This window comes from Bos mutus, chromosome 3, assembly GCF_027580195.1.
Source record: "Bos mutus isolate GX-2022 chromosome 3, NWIPB_WYAK_1.1, whole genome shotgun sequence".
NCBI lineage: Eukaryota > Metazoa > Chordata > Mammalia > Artiodactyla > Bovidae > Bos > Bos mutus.
In genome coordinates, this window is record NC_091619.1 from 92,845,729 (window position 1) to 92,862,579 (window position 16,851).

At 53.3% G+C, this 16,851-nt stretch overlaps 1 protein-coding gene across 3 annotated transcripts in view; it reads left to right on the forward strand.

Moving 5' to 3' along the window:
* The window catches only part of TTC39A (tetratricopeptide repeat domain 39A), a 51,917-nt gene that overhangs the window by 23,393 nt on the left and 11,673 nt on the right, over positions 1–16,851 (forward strand). For 2 of the 3 annotated variants that reach the window (XM_005894721.3, XM_070368086.1), the window contains exons 3-12: positions 2,982–3,113; positions 3,977–4,053; positions 5,276–5,343; positions 7,512–7,576; positions 9,631–9,730; positions 11,043–11,108; positions 13,111–13,219; positions 13,640–13,707; positions 13,789–13,848; positions 14,738–14,899. In XM_005894721.3, coding sequence (XP_005894783.1) covers positions 2,982–3,113; positions 3,977–4,053; positions 5,276–5,343; positions 7,512–7,576; positions 9,631–9,730; positions 11,043–11,108; positions 13,111–13,219; positions 13,640–13,707; positions 13,789–13,848; positions 14,738–14,899 — 907 coding nt within the window. The remainder of the gene's footprint in view (positions 1–2,981; positions 3,114–3,976; positions 4,054–5,275; positions 5,344–7,511; positions 7,577–9,630; positions 9,731–11,042; positions 11,109–13,110; positions 13,220–13,639; positions 13,708–13,788; positions 13,849–14,737; positions 14,900–16,851) is intronic. The other variant, XM_070368087.1, reaches the window with a different exon arrangement.

Sequence of the window (16,851 nt, forward strand, 5' to 3'; positions counted from 1 at the left end):
GGCCGGTCAGGAAGGCTTTAGGCCCAGCCCCATAACTTCCAGGGTGCATTGCAACATGAAAATGTAGAATCCTTTGTTTAGAAATTATTAAGGATTTCAAAACAATGACAGCAGAGCATTAAACCAAGCATGGACCCCTGCGTGACTGCACAGATGGCATACCCATGAAGCCAGCCCTGGAAGTCTTCCCGGAGGAAGTGACATTTAAGCTGAGATAGGCTGGATGAGAAGGAGTCAGCCGGATAGAGAGGGCATTTCCAGGCAGAGAAGCAGCCTGTGCAAAGGCCAGGCAGAGAACGAGGGCCTAGTGTATTTGAAGAACAGAGACACTCAGCCTGGCAGGGGTGGGGAGAGCTGGAGTAGGTCCCAGAAGAATGAGGGCTGAGTGATGGAAGGTGGGCTGGGGATACAACTGCCCCTGGAGGTGAGTGAGCTGGAGAGGAGTGCAGCAAGGTGGGTCTGAGAGGCGCTGGGGGGCTTCCATGAGGATGAAGGAGAGTGGCTTGGAGGCAGGGGGGTCTGTCTGCCTTCCAGCCTAGAACAGCCTCACCCAGAGAGGTCCTCTGGAAGTCAGGATTTAGACTGGGACTGCAGGGAGGTCCCCAGAAAGAGCAGTAGGGGTGGGATCAGAGTCAGCCTGATGGTGAGGACAAAGATGACAAGGGCCCGAGTCATGGCTACTGGCAGGAGGAGGGAAGGGCTGGAGGCACTGGGCTTACTGGACCTCCAGGTGGCCGAGGAGTCCCCGACCCCAACGTACGGCTCTTCCTATGGATCTTCAATGCTCTCCTTCTCTCGACAGCTGGTCTAGGCCTGGCAGAGACCCCTTGGGCATTGTGTCCTAGAGCTGGGTCTAGCTCACAGGGAAGGGGATCATTGCTTCCAGCGGTCCAGTCACCATAGGCACAGATAAGAACTTTGTGGAATGCAAACTAAACTTGGGGTGCCTGAGGTCTTGGGGGGCCGTGTTGTACCTCTGTGCCCTGAATCCCAGTCCAGACTACAGACTTGAAATTCCACTTTGCCTGCCAGCGTCCCAGGCAGGGTCCTTCCTACTGGGCTGGGCAAGTGGAGCTGAGTCCTGGGCCTGGGACTTGAGGGTAAGGAGGATGAGAGTTAGAGAGGCTGAGGGAGGGAGTTATCTGGGATGTGGGTCTTTGTGGCTGCCAGGGAAACCCTTCCTAAAGGAGAAAGTTTTTATGCAGGGCAATGACCCTTAACCCTGGCAGGACCCAGAGGGACTTAGACTCATATTTCTTGAGTATCAGCATTGTGGCCCCAGCCTGGATACCCAAAACTCCTGGGAGAGAATTATTGTGTCCATTTTACAGAGGAGAAACCTGAGGCTCAGAGATGCCTATAGAACTCACCAGGATCACACAGCTGGTAACTAGTGCCTGTGTCTGAGATATTCTGAAGCTTGAGTTCTGTCCCCACGACAGGCTGCGACTTCCTTTCCACAAGCCACTGCCCTCCAACAAGCAGTTCTAGCAAAGACCTGGGAGGTGTCCTGACAGCTACTAGGACTGGTTCTCTTCATAAACCTTTGACTTCTAAGGATAATATCACCTGAGAATCACCCAGAAGTAGAAAAGCAACTTAATTTACAGAGGTGTTTTATGAATGAGAAAGGCAGGAAAATGTGTGAAGTCGTATAATCTATAACAGTGTATAAACAGCCTATAAACCTTAGTCATATCTGTCTCCTGTGAAGTTCCCAGCAGAAGCCTGGCAATGAGGAATTTGGAAAATAATTAACAAGGGAGTGTAGGGAAGGGAGTGAAGACTGCTGCAGCATCTACGGTGTGCCAGGCGAGGGTAATCCCTGGCCAGTCCCATGGGGACTCTGGTGGAGCAGCTTTATTGTCCCTATTTTGCAGAACCATAAATCAAGGCCCAGATGTGTTGTGACTTCCCCAGGTACAGAGAGGGACTGGGTCCCATCCTTCCTTGCCTGTTGCTCTCTGTATGTGTTAGACTAAATGCCGTCCCTCTCCCTCCAACACCCTTTAGATGAGAGGTCTGGGGCCATGGAGGAGCAGGGAGAGAGGAGGGGGAGGCTTCCTGAGCCCAGCTTGCACTGTCACATTGGTGCTAAGACAGAGATAAACCCACACAGCTCTGACCTTGAGATGCCCACTGTCTGGGAAAGAGCTGAGTGTCTGCTGATGTAAACTCAGCGTGGCCCGAACCTCCAGCATAAACGCATGCTCCCTGGAGCAGGGGCCCCAGTGGCCCTTGAGGCATTCAAGCACCTTTACAGATGAATCAGGGGGTGTAGGGTAGAGAATGGGCATTTAATGCTGTGGGAACAGCAAGGATAAAGGCCTGCAGGAGGGAAAGGATGGAATTTTCCTGAGGTAAGCATGTATGGTTCAGTGTGGGTAGACTTGAATGTGGGCAGATATTGAGGCAGGAGCAGAAGTGATAGGAGAACTGGGCTGGAGGGGTGGGCAGGGCCTCAACTCCCAGAGTTATCTCATGGGAGGTGGAAGCCCCAGGTGGGCTCAAGCAGAAAGTGATGTGGTCAGGTGATGGGGTGGGGAGAGGCAGGAGGTAACGAGGCCAGGGCAGTCCAGGCACAAAGATGGGTAAGCCTGGGGTGGGGTTTGAGGACAAAGGAGACCCTGCAGACAGGACTTGGGCTTGGCCTGTGATGGGTAGGGGAGAAGGCGAAAGATGGCCCTGGTGCAGGGAAGTACCGCCTCAGGTCAGCATGCTGCTGCTGCCATCTGTATAGAATGAATGAGAAACTGAAGCTCAGATTTGGAGAGTCACTTAGGGCGACGCAGCAGGAAGAAGAGGAGCTGGGATCCGAGGCTGCCTGAGTAGCAGTGGAAGGGTCAGTTGTTGGGTGAGTGCATTCTGCTCTCTGGACCTGTGTTCCCCCACAGTGGGGGAGGGGATGGTGAATGATGATTTGGGGTCAGCTATCTTGAAGTTCTAGGGGTTGATGCTTTTATGTCCCTTCTCTCTGGCAGAACCAAGGAAAGCATGTACCACTCGCTGACTTATGCCACCATCCTGGAGATGCAGGCTATGATGACCTTTGACCCCCAGGACATCCTACTTGCTGGCAACATGATGAAGGAGGCGCAGTCGCTCTGTCAGAGGTCAGGTCCATGGGGCAGGCAGGGATGAGGGGTTGTGAAGCATCCATTTGTCACTTTGGCCTATCCCAGTGCCTAAAATACCACTATCAGTCCTGCTCCTTTTGGCTCAAAAGTGTGTCCCCAAGTGCTCAGAGCTGTCCCTGTTGGCACTGCCTCAGGAGCCACGTTGTCTGAGCTGGTCACTGAGAGCTTCCTGGGTCAGACTGGATTGGGAGGAGATGAATCCTGGCTGTGGTCACGTAATAATTCTCTGACTTTGGGCAAGTCCCTCTGTGGATTCAACTTTCCTCATCTGTAAAATGGGTGTGATGATAGACTTGTTGTGGGAACTGCATAGTTGGTGTTCAGTGCACATTAACTGCTTGAATGCATGAATAAACAGACCCTCAGTGTTTGTGCACAGGTAGAGTCATCATTCACTGGGACACACTCCAGCCTGGCCTAGGCCAGTCCCTGGCCTGGGCTCTGTTCGCCCAGATAATCATCAGACCCTGGCCCCTCTGTTGCCTGAACGGCCTGATCAGGGAGACGCAGGCACAGACAGTGACAGCTCAGCATGATGCAGGGCAGCTCATAGGGTCGTGGGGGTCCAGCCTGAGGAGCAGGAAAGGCTTCCTGGAGGAGGTGACATCAGAGCTGGGTCCTGTGGGGTGACCAAGGACAGGTCAGGTTAGACGGAGCAGGGGAGGGGGCTCCATGCAGAGGCAGCAGCAGGGGCAAGGGCATGAAAAAGCCTGGATTTGGGGGAGTTTCCAGGAGCTAAGTGTGTGGAGTCCTCTGGGAGGGGCACGGGATGCTGTTGGAGGTGCCTGGGCCCCCTGCTCACCTCCCTGAATGATATGAGGCCCTGTTTTTCTCTGCAGGCACAGGAAGAAGTCCTCTGTAACAGATTCCTTCAGTAGCCTGGTGCACCGCCCCACTATGGACCAGTTCACAGAAGGTGTGGCATCTGGGGTGTCCTTTCAGCCCGCTGATGCCAGGTCGCCTGGTTCCAGGCCCGGGAAGGGGCAGGAAGGGGCAGTTATCCTCCTTGTTGTCACCCAGGGGGCTGAGCCCTGGCCCAGGCACTGAGACACTGATGGGTCAGACCTGGGGCCTTTTGAGGACTGGTCTCATGTGTGGGGGTGGGTGGGGAGCAGGTAAAGACTCAGTTACCTTACAGCATTACCTGCTGAGGGCTGCAAATTGAGGAAAGAAAATGCTGTCCTCAGGCTAGGGTGGACTTAGGGCTGTGTGTGCAGTTAGGTTTCGTGGTTTAAAGACCATAGTAATCTAAGGTGCCCCAGAGGGGACTGTGGTTTTAGAGCCTGACACCTTGTGATGAAACAGCTGGGGGCAGTAGCAGAGGTCTGGGCTGCCAGGGCCACACTGCATCTTTGTGCCATGACTGCAGTCCTAGAGGCAGCAGCAGCCAACCATAAGCACTTGGGGAACCTTTAGTGGGGGTGGGGGGCAAATGGCCATCCCCACCTCGAGAGCCCTTGATGGTTCCAGCACAAAACATTGCCCTCGATGGTGTCTCTCTCCTTCAAACTTGCCATGGCTCCATGCTGCCCACAGGACCAAATCTGTAAGTCTCCACCAGTGCGTAAGGCCCTTTCAGCCAGACTTCTGCCCCTCATTTTCCTTGTCCCCTCAGCCTCTCCCCGCTTCACCCCATTTCAACCTTCTGTGGCTCAGCTGTCCCCAAACATCTGAGTTGTTTGACTTTCCTGGGCTTCTGCCAAGAAAGCTCTTCCTGCCTCATGCTTCCATCCCATTTTCAACTCAGATATCTTTCTCCTGGAAGTCTCTCCTGACTCCTCCAGCTGTGTCAGTTCTCCTTCCTCGCTCCCACAGCCCGTGGCTTCCCTGGTTTCATCCGTTCATCCCAGTGCCCTAGGAGTGTTGGTGCACAGCACCTACAGCGATGCCTGGAGGGCAGGAGAACAAGTCCCAGGGCCCCACGCTGACTTCTAGGGGGATGCAGGCATGGGGAATGTAAGCTAACTGGGACAGTGTTGAGGGCCATGTGTGAAGGAACCTGGTGACGGGGCTCCAGAGGCAGTGGGCAGATGCTGACTCAGGCTCCCTTTGCCTTTTGGGAAATGAGATGAGGAGGTGACCCAAGTCTCCTGCCAAGAGTCCCAGGAGGCCGCAGGGCTTTGGTTTTCTCCCCGCAGAGGAAATCCACGCTGAGGTCTGCTACGCAGAGTGCCTGCTGCAGAGAGCGGCCCTGACCTTCCTGCAGGTAGGAACCCGCTGCCTGTACAAGCAGCCTGGGGGTTTCAGAGGGTGGAGCACCACATCTTAGCCCGAAGGATCTAGAGAAGCCATGACCTGTGGGTGAGGCAAGGACCAAGGCACAGTCACCCCAGCACTCCTGGCCCTGGGCAGGCTCAGTGGCAGAGGTGACGGGCTTTCCCTCTGCACAAGGGGCACACGTGTTCCCACCCACTGATGGGATGCATGTCCACCTTGTGACTGCTGGTTTCCTGCTGTTTTTGTGTCACGGGAGTGACAGACATTGTCACAAAGCCTGCTTCACATTTGATTCATTCAACAGACAAGTCAGAATGAATCAAACTTGATTCATTCAAGAACTTGACTTGTAGCACCTGCAGCACACCATACTTTGTATACACTGCAGGGTTGTCGTTTTTACATACCTTATACACATTGCATGTTTGTTTCTGCCTACATTTGCATATTTTATTTAACCATCACCTCAGGCCTGTGAAGGGGAGAATTAGGGGGAAGGACCTACCTTCTCAGGGTCATATGGCTAACAAATGGCAGAGTTGGGGTTTAAACCAGATCTGGCTGACTCAGCCTAGAGTAGGAAATGGCAGCCACTCTAGTATTCTTGCCTGGAGAATCCCAGGGACAGAGAAGCCTGGTGGGCTACAGTTCATGGGGTCACAAAGAGCTGGACGTGACTAATCACATGCCTTCTGGCTGACTCAGAGCCTGTGCTCTTCACCATAGAGAAAATTGTGAGACCCTTTGGTTTTACCAAAAAGCCTGGATATAGTTATAAATATATGTGCATATATATTCAGTCTCTTCAGTTGTGTCCAGGGATCGAACCCACGTCTCCTGCATTGCAGGCAATCATCATGTAATAGGTGTATTGGGGTGGGAGAGGCACATATAAATTTTATCATTGGGGTGTTCTTTATTTATTTATTTTTTTAAATGGGGCCTTCACAGGGATAGACCCTTCACCCGTATCCTCTGCTTTAGCTCCTCTGAGCTTGCCTAGATAACAGCCGTTCTTTATTTTTATTAGTGATATTTCTATCTTTTTGGACCTCAGATGATTAGAATTTGATTAATCTTAGTTCTTCATCAGGATCACCATGAATGGCCTTTTATTTCCTTTGTTTGTATACTCTATTATTATATATAATAAATAAACACCCATGAACCCCACCCCCACCCAATCAGAGAACAGAACCCTGCTGGCAAGCCTCCTTGCTTCCTTCCTCCCTTCCCCCGGGGGGAGACCATTACTTGGAGTTTTGTATGTATCATCTCCACCCTATTTTTTTTAAAAAAATGGTTTCTCAGCTTCCTATTCATGTCTGAACACCAAATTGCTATGTTTTGGTTGCCTTTGAGTTTCTTAAGGCCTCAAACTGTGTGGGACTTGCTTTTTTTACCCAATCACACAAGGCTGTGTTTAATACTCCCTGCTGTGAACATGCCAGTTTGTTTATCCATTCTCCGGCTAAAGGACATCTGGGTTGTTTCGGTCCTTGGCTACTGTGAACAGTGGTGCTATGAGCCTTCTTGAAATATGTCCGTTTTTGTCGGGTGTATACATGGGAGCGGAACAGCCAGGTGGGCTGTAGGTATTGGTGCTTCTTTTTTTTTTTGCTGCATCGCGTGGCATGTGGGATCTTAGTTCCCCAGCCAGGGATCAAACCCATGCCCCCTGCAGTGAAAGTGTGGAGTCTTAATCGCTGGACCGCCAGAAAAGTCCCCAGGTGCTTGAAATTACAAATGTGATAAATACCTGCTTGTTGTAAAAAAAAAAAAAAACAATCCAAAACCGAAAGTCTCCCTTCCTTCCCCACAATTCCTCTACCTGGAGGAGACACGGTTAACTGGTGGGAGCATCTCCTCTAGGCCTTTCTCCAAACACATAGCTCATGTACATGTGAGCCTGGTAAAGGAGGTTGTGGTCCAGCCCTGGGCATTTTGGAAGGCTTGTTTGGCAAGCAAGACCCTCGTCTTAAGCCCCCAGGGTAGAGTGGGGAGGTCTAGTTTAGCTGACCTCGGACCCCTACCCATGCAGGGCCCCTCATAAAGTGAGGCCGAGGGAGAGCCAGGAAGGATCTGGAGCCTTGAGGATCCTCTCAAGCCTGTGGCTAACCACCCAGGCCTGGCTCTTAGCAAGTCTCCCTCCTGCAGGACGAGAACATGGTGAGCTTCATCAAGGGCGGCATCAAAGTTCGAAACAGCTACCAGACCTACAAGTGAGTGGGACTGGCCTGGGTGGGGGGTGGATGTGGCATTGGGGGGCACAGCAGAGCACAGCATCTACTATCCTGTGCCCCTCAGGCTGCATTGTGGGAGGTAGAGGGTGCTGGCTGGAGGCAGGAGACCTAGAATGCTTGTGACCTCACATTTCTGCAACCTGAGGACCTCAGTTTTCTGGAATATTATTCCCCTGGTTTTCTGGGTGTATCTGTTCATTTGGTCCCCCCAAGTGCTGTCTTTGTGCCTAACTCTGAACTAGGGAAAAATAAGACATATTCTGCACTAGCAGCTCGGTCTGGTTGAGGTAGGAGAAAGATGCAGGAGCAATAATTTTGAGGACAGCAATAGATGTTAAGGCCCCATCCAAATGCCACTTTCCCCAGGAAGCCTTCCTTGAACCCACCAATATGTAGAAATGGTGCTTATATATACACACCCCCTCCCGAGACTGGGAGCTCCTCGAGGGCCAGGTAGGTTATTTCCATGCCGGCTCAGCACTGGGCCACACATAGGGCCGTGTTTATGGAGCAAAGAATGAAGACTTAATCCAGAGCACTTCTGCCCAACATGGCTCTGCAGTCCTTGTCTGTAATTCCCAGACCAGTAAAGCTCTGAAAGGAATTAACCCTCCCTCCTGCCCCCAGTTTGGCATTGAAACTCCTTTTCCATTAAAAGTGGACTTGAATTGACTCGAGACTGTTGCCATTACTTTGCCCACTTAATGTGAGAGTTTTCCTGTGGAGACACTGTGAGGTTGATTTCAAGGTATTGCTGGGGTATAACACGCCATGCAGTATATGGATACCATGCTCCTTTGTGTGGTCTCTGCTGGAATTGCTCAAGGAAACCAGACGTGTGTTCTGGCCCCTCCAGTCTCCCTACCTGCTGCCAGAGTGATGTTTTCAAAGCACAAACCTTGTCAGGTCACTCCCTGCCAACTCCCAAGACCTGTCTTGCTCTTAGAATAAAGTCCCAGGTCTTTGCCGAGTCACTCCTGGGAGCTCCGTTTGTTCTTGTAACCACATCTCCTGTTCCCCTCTGCCTCAGACATTTGGGCCTTCCCTCAGTTTTTCAAACAGGCCAGCTCATTCCTACCTCAGGGCCTTTGGACATGCTGTTCTCTCTGCCAGGAACACTCTGTGCAGGCTAGCTCCTCGTTCCTCAGGCTTCAGCTCAGATGTCAGCCCCTTGAGGAAACCTTCCCAGCACCCCAAATGAGGTCAGGCTCCAGGGTTCCCCCTCTTCCTGTCAGTAACTTGATGGGGGTCCGTCCCTGAGAGGGGAGAGTTGTGAAGATAGTAGCTTGACAGCTTTGTGCCCTGCCTTCCAGAGAAGCTCAGTCAGTGTTTGCTGAGTGAATGCTCTTGAGATGCTCATGGCCTGCGGAGGAGGCAGGTACCTCTTTAATTTCCCTGTCCTGCCCCAGGCGGACTGGCATATGTATGTGCTCAGAGCTATGGGTGACCAGAAGGAAGAGGGTTGGATTCCGACCAAGAAACTCCAGGAAGACTTCCTTAAGGAGGTGCTGTTGGAGTTAGCCCAGTGTTCCTCATCTAGGGCCAGTTTCCCCCCGATGAGACATTTGGCAATGTCCAGAAACATTTTGCTTGTCATACTGGGGGAGGCTGCTCCTGACAGCTAGTGTGTGGAGGTCAGGAATGCTGCTAAACTTCCTAAGATGTGCAGGACAGCCTCCCTCCCCCATAGTCTGAACAAAGAATTATCCAGTTATCCAGCCTAAACTTATCAGTAGTACTGAGGTTGAGGAGCTGTTCTAGACAGAATGCAGAGCACAAGCCAATGCCTAGAGGTCAGATGAGGCGGGTGTGCGAGAGCTGACAGAGCTGAAATTCAAGAGCAAAGGGTGTGTCATTACGGTGGGAGATGGGGCTAGAGGTTCCTCGAAATCGGCTCTCTGGATTGCCAGACAGTTACACATCTACCACCAGGGAGTTCTGAGGTCAGTAAGAAGTAGGGGCCACTTGGCCCCAGCTGGAAGGGGACCCCGCCCCCCAGCTGTGGCTGAAACAGGCTTTGCCTCCCTCCACAGGGAGCTGGACAGCCTCGTGCAGTCCTCACAGTACTGCAAGGGGGAGAACCACAGGCACTTTGAAGGAGGGGTGAAGCTCGGCGTGGGCGCCTTCAACCTGGTGAGTGGGCGTACCTCCCCGTGTCCAGCATCTGGGTTCAAGGTTAATCTCCCCTGCACATCACTGGCTACACTGGGTCTCTGCCAGGTTACTGTCCTGGGCCCCGGTGATGAAGCAGACACACTGCCGGCCTGGAGGTAACTCATAGCTGGGGTGGGAGTGGGGGCTGGCCATGGCTCCATGGTCCCTTCTGTATGTTTCTTCCTGAGGCAAGTTGAAGCTTGAAATCAACTATGGCGACAATATTTATAGCATCAGAAATTGACAAACACAAGACATCAGGGCCTTTTCCTCCCCAGAAAGCTGGTGGTTAGACATTGACCAGTGGCTGGGAAGGAGACAGGCCTGGAAACAACCGGTGACCCACGGGGAACAGAAAGCCAGAACTTCTTTCTGCAGGAGTTGGGGAAGGTTCTGGGGAGCAGGGAGTATTTGAGCTGGAACTTGAAGGATCCACAGGTAAGGGAAGTTTTTCAGGCAGAAAGAGCATTCTAGGCAGAGGGAACAGCGTGAGCTGAGTCAGGGAGGCTCAGAAGAGGTGTGCCTGCTCCTGGGAGGAGGAGCTGCTCTTGGATGATTCGGACTCCTGGCCCTGGGTGGCCAGGGACTTCCCCCAAAGTGTGTGTGGTGGGCGGTGGCTCCTCCCCTATAGGCAAAGCCTGTTCAGATGGGGATCCCTGCCCTTCTCTGGGTTTCAGATTCCTCATTTGTACGATGGGAGCAGTGATTCTGGCCCAAGTGCTGAGAAATACAAGCTGCAGAGTGCATCAGATACTTTAGCAGGTTGTAGCTGGACTGTCTTGGGCTCAAGAAGTGGCTCCACTTCTGATCTGTGGAGCCCTGGGCATATTCTGTCACTTATCTTATGCCTCTGTTTCTCCCTCTGTCAGACATAGCAGTAAATCCCTTCTTTGCAAGACTGTTCCGAGATTCAATGCAATGAATCTCCTGGTACAAAGCAGGGATTAAGTGTAATAACAATAGCTAACTGCTAGGTGCAACCTCTGTTACGCGCTTCATGTGTATTAATGTGATCCGTCTGGTAGGGGCTATTTTTATTTCCATTTTACAGATGAGGAAACTGAGGCAGAGAGAGGTGACCAAGCTGGGAGTGGTGAGGTTAGGATCGAGACGCAGTCTTTTCCTTATTGTCATGTTGTAGTGCCTCTCTCCATCAGTGGGAGCTGGGGGCGGCCTCATGGGCATTCCAGAGATGGGCCTGCACCTCAGGGATCACCCCCAGGACTGTGGAGGTCTGCATTTGGGAGGGGTGGCCCCCACCCATCATGAGTTCGCCTGGCTCTCTCTTCAGACGCTGTCCATGCTTCCTACCAGGATCCTGCGGCTGCTTGAGTTCGTAGGGTTTTCAGGAAACAAGGTAACCACCTCCCTCCTGGGGCTCCCAATCCTCAGCCCCAGGGCTGGAGCTCAGCTGGTGGGGTGTGGCTGAGGGGCTGTGGGGCCTTAGCGCCAGCCCTGGCTCAGCGCCCACCTCGGTGTGAGACCCTGGACAAGGCCCAGGCCTCTCTAGGCCTCAGTCTGCTCTCCTGCAAATGGGACCAGTGATTGCTGTCAGGCTCTTCTCAGGGTGGAGAGGCTCTAGGGTGAGGGTGGGTATGAAGAGCGGCTCCTGGGGTCCTTTAGGGGCCTGGGGTCATCATCTCTATGTCTGGCAGGTGTTAGGAACCTGGTCCTTCTCCCCTCAGATAGCCTTGAGCAAGTCCCTCCCCTTGGGACCATTTTCTTGTCTAGGAGATGCCCATGGGGAGCCCTGCTGTGCACTGGGCCTTGAGGTGGAAACCAGAGGACTCAAGAACCCAGAGGCTTTACTGAGGGCAGGACCCTGAGTGCCAGGTAGCAGATCAGGGAGGGCTCCCTGGTGGAGACCCAGAATGGTACAAGGAGCATTAACCTGTAAGACAGGAGCCCTGAGTCTGTCTAGCCTCATCCCCTTCTTCCTGTGACTCTGAACAAAGACCGCTGACTGCCCTCTCCACTGATCAAATCAGTGTTTCTCCAGCTTGGACTTTCTCCAGCCTTTCCTGATTTTTTGCCATGTGCACAGACCTCTATATTATTATTTACATATTATTTTTCTCAAATGTGGTTCTTATTTTTTTTTTTACTTAAATTTATTTAAAGGAAACATTACTACACAGAGAACCCATATTATGTGGCGTGGTAAGAGCATGATCGTAACAATAAATACTACAGGACCAAGCAGTCTTCCTTGGTCCACCAGATTGTGTAGCCTGTTTCTCTTTGTGTGGAAGACAGCTTAGAGCAGGATGATGCTGCACGCTCCAGCACCACACTGAGGCTTTCTCCTGTAGCCTGAGGACAGACGAGTACTGGGAAGGGCCGCTCCTCACCTGGGACCCTGCGCTTCTTCTCACCTCCCAGGACACGTACAGGCTTGGCTGCCCTCTGTGGTCCATGGCCTGGGCCCAGGGAAACACTCGTTAGAGGCTCTGAAAGTCCTCAGGTTTTTTTTTTTGTTTTTTTTGTTTTTTTTTTTTATAAGAAGGCCCTTGGGTCCCGAGTAGGATCTCAGGATGATGATGGAAGAACACGAGAAAGTCTGAGAGGTGGGACAGGGTGGCCTGGCCAGGAAGAGAGGGTGGCAAGGCCGGAGCAAGAGGGACCTCCTGCACCCACAAGCTCTGGCTTCATCTTTATCCCAAAGTCAAGGGGGCTTGGAGCGTTTGCAGCAGGGGTGAGGAAGTCAGATGTATCTGTTAGAAAGATCAGGAACACACTCTAGGATAGGCAGTGGGGCAGAAACTGCCGGTGGTGATACAAGCATAGTCTGGCTTTCGGGAACACACTCTAGGATAGGCAGTGGGGCAGAAACTGCCGGTGGTGATACAAGCATAGTCTGGCTTCTTGCTCCTCCCCAGGCAGGCTCTGGAGCCTTCTCCTCCTGGCAGCCTTCCCGGCCTGCAGTTGCTATGGCCCTGTCTGTGCCCTGAGCCTGGGTTAGGATTATCTACCTCCTTGTCATTTCTACTCCCCGACCAGACTTGGGGCTGCTCACGGCCTTGGCACCCACCATGGGGACTGAGCAGGCGACTATAGGAGGAATGGGGAAGGGGCTATTAGGGAGGTAGGGGACGCCCTTGTCTTTGCCCTGGCTGTGGCAGTGGGGTACTCTGCCCCCAGCAAGATGGCTGAGGTGCTGAGAGGGACAACCTCTCGTTCCTGGTTGCGCGGCCTCCAGGGCTCCAGGCTCGGAGCCCAGCGATCTCTGGCCCCTTCCGCAGCAGTGGCGCCCTCACAGCTGTCCAGGGACCTCCCTGCCCCTCCCCTGCCCCAGGTCCTGGGCTGGAGCGGGGGGCGCTCAGGCCTGGCTGCCTCAGCTGTCCCCGTCTTTCCCCCAGGACTACGGGCTGCTGCAGCTGGAGGAGGGGGCGTCGGGGCACAGCTTCCGCGCCGTGCTCTGTGTCATGCTGCTGCTCTGCTACCACACCTTCCTCACCTTCGTGCTTGGTAGGAGCGCCCCCCACAGTGAGCGCCAGGGCCTCTGGGCTTTGACTGCCTCTTAGGGCAGGGGTGAGAGGGCAAGGGGCTGCTGGGCCCCCAGGATTGGGGAGGGGGCCCTGAAACCAGAAACAGTAGAACCGCAACTGTCCAGGGGCCTGGACACTCACTTCTTTACAGTGTGACTGGGTTCCAGACTCGATGTTCTCATCTGTGAAATGGAGGTGGGTCCTGCCCACCTTGTAGAGGGCATGAGGATGCTGTCAGCCCTAGTGTCTTATTCAGTCCCCACGTCACCCTGGAGACAGAAGAGTTAGCATCCGCATTTCACAGAGCAGAAATGGAGGCCCTGAGAAGCCCCTGGCAGGTTGCTGGGAGGACCACCAGGGAGAATGGTGACGAGTCCTGTTGCCCCCCCACCCCCTTCAGGCACCGGGAACGTCAACATCGAGGAGGCAGAGAAGCTCTTGAGACCCTACCTGAAGCGATACCCTAAGGTGAGCCTTACCTCTTGGCAGACACCCGCAGCCCACATGTGCCCTGTGGACCCCCACAAACCCAGATACGTGTCATTGTAGGGTGCCATCTTCCTGTTCTTTGCGGGGCGGATTGAAGTCATTAAAGGCAATGTTGATGCGGTAAGTAACAGGAGTCTGAGCCAGTGCTGGAGGCCCCTCAGGTCTCCCAGGACAGCAGACACACAGACAGGAGACAGGCAGACTGGGAGGGGGTGCTGAGAGAAGACCCACGAAGGCAGCAGGCCCAGGAGAGGCGCTGCCAACGACTCGAGAGTCTGGGAGGGCGAGGGAGGAGGTGGCAGTGCTGGTGAGTGGGATTGGCAGGGAGAAGGAGGGATACAGTGCCCTTGAGTAAGGCAGAGAGGCGAGAGGGTCCACTGTCCAGGGCAGGGTGACAGGCTGGAGCCTGCTGCCAGGGGCGAAGCAGGCGCCTGGACGGCCTGACTAAGGATCTGGGCTCCAAGGTGGGAGGGAACCGTGGAAGGGGTGAGAGAGGGGAGGCTTACCACCCTGGCAGAATCCCCAGCACTAAGCCAAGGCCCAGGACAGACTCCGTGACTCTCGGAGTTCTGGTGCTTCCTGCTGGTCCTGGCTGTGGTTCCTCAGGCCGAAGGACAGACGCCCCGGGCCGGGTCACTCTGTGGAAGCTGCCGGAACCTTTGGAGTTTGCTCTGAGGCAGAGACATCATTATATCACTTTAACACTTCCCACTGCCTATTATGCCTCTGTTATAGCTCTGTCCCGCACCCTTTCGCTTTGTGCCGAAAGACTAGAGTCCCTAGGAGGGTTGGTAACTGGGCCCAAGGTCATGTAAGACTTTGAGGATAGAACTGGGACTGGAGGCCACACCCGCTGTCTCCCCGATGCTGCTGCTCGCCCTGCTCCTGAGGCTGGCATGGGGCTGGGGCTGCTGTGGAGCTGGGCAGGGATGGAGGGTGTGGCGGGGGGTTGGGGCGGACGGCTGGGGCTGGGGGATACTGGCAGAGGCTCAGTGTTGGGTACCCACAGGCCATCCAGCGGTTCGAGGAGTGCTGTGAGGCCCAGCAGCACTGGAAGCAGTTCCACCACATGTGCTACTGGGAGCTGATGTGGTGCTTCACCTACAAGGCCCAGTGGAAGATGGCCTACTTCTATGCAGACCTGCTCAGCAAGGAGAACTCCTGGTCCAAGGTGGGCTGACACCACATGTTGGGGGAACAGGGAGACCAGAAGACCAGCCTAGACTGGCCATGAGCCCCCAGACCGGGACCAAACCCCTAACTGAACACAGAGATCTCAGCTATAGTTTAAGCAAAACCACAAATTCTACTAGACCTCAGGGTTGGAAGGAACTAAAGACCACGGGAAACAGGTGACCTTTAGAACTACAAGGTATCGAGATTTTTAGCCACAAGGGACAGAAGTGTCACTCACGTGGTCTGCGTGAGTGTTGCCCAACAGAACTTTCTGTTACAGTGAAAATGTTCCGAGCTGTCCAGTGTGGGAGCCCCCAGTCACATGTGCACGCCAAGCTCTTGAAATGTGCCTACTGCAACTGGGAAACTGGATGTTTTCAATTTTATTCTATTTTAATTTAAATGTAAAAAGTCACATGGAGCTAGTGGACATGTTACATGACTACGCAGGTGTAAACACAAAGGCTTATTGGTTCATATAACTGAAAATTCCAGGCACATCTGATTTCAGGTTGGGCTGACTCCAGGAATTCTAAGTCATTTGGGCTTATTTTTTCCAGCTGGGACTATGCTCTTCTCTGTGACTTCTTCATTGTACAGGCAGGTGGTTCTCTTGATGTGCCAGCAGGGTGGCTATGGGCTGCCTCTCCCATTTGGTTTCAACCAAAGTCCCATGACAGAGCCTCATTGGTCTGCATAGATCACAGGCCAGTGCCTGGAAACAGGAGTGGGAAGACCCCTCATGGATTAGAAGTAGGAGAGGGGTGATTCCCCCAAAGAAAAATGAGTTGATGCCCCAGAATAAGTGTTGTTGGGAGTGAGCATTAAGGAGATGCCATGGAGGCGAAACAAAACAGATGCTCAGCATAAATGTTTATCATGGTTCAATTCAGTTCAGTTGCTCAGTTGTGTCTGACTCTTTGCAACCCCATGGACTGCAGCACGCCAGGCTTCCCTGTTCATCACTACCAACTCCTGGTAGCTTGCTCAAACTCATGTCCATCGAGTTGGTGATGCCATCCAACCATCTCATCCTCTGTCATCCCCGTCTCCTGCCTTCAATCTTTCCCAGCATCAGGGTCTTTCCCAATGGGTTAGTTCTTCATATCAGGTGGCCAAAGTATTATCATGGTAAGTGGTGAAACAAGTATGAGCCATTATCATCATAGAGTAATGATAACACAGATAAGAGTCTTAGAATCATTTAGATCATCAGAGAGCATCCACTATTGTGAAATCCATAGCACGTATGTCTCAGTGACCCTGATTTTCTCATCTTTCCCCCACCTTTGCATGGAAGTCCCTATTCAGTCACCCTGCCTAGGGCCCAGGCTGAAAGGGACTCTCTGGCTCAGGGCTGGCTTCCCTGGTGGCTCAGATGGTAAAGAATCTGCCTGCAGTGCAGGAGACATGGATTCGATTACTGGGTTGGGAAGATCCCCTAGAGTAGGGAATGCCAACCCACTCCAGTATTCTTGCCTGGAGAATTCCACGGACAGAGGAGCTTCGTGGACTACAGTCCATTGAGTCACAGAGAGTTGGGCACAACAGAGTGACTTTCACTTTCACTGGCTCAGGGCAGGCAGGGCTGGGAGGAGGAGTGGGCTTTCTCTGAGCTCTGACTGTGTGCCCAGAGCTTGTCCTTTCCTCCACATTACACCCAGGGAGGTAGATGTTATCTCCATCAGGCACATGAGAGACACTGAGGCTAAGAGAAGGTGAGAGACTTCCCTGGGCCACACAGCAGTTGGTGACACACACAGGGTCTGAAGACAGTTTTGTGTGGCTCCAAGGCCTCTGCTTTTCCCTTGCTCCTCAGTTCCCCTGAGTAGGCCCAGCTTGCCCTAAGGCCACCTTGCTGTTGAAGGCACTTCCTCAGGCCCAGCCCCTGTGGGCCAGCATTCATCCCTCATCCCTCCCCCTCCCAACAAAGCCTCCGGGAACCTT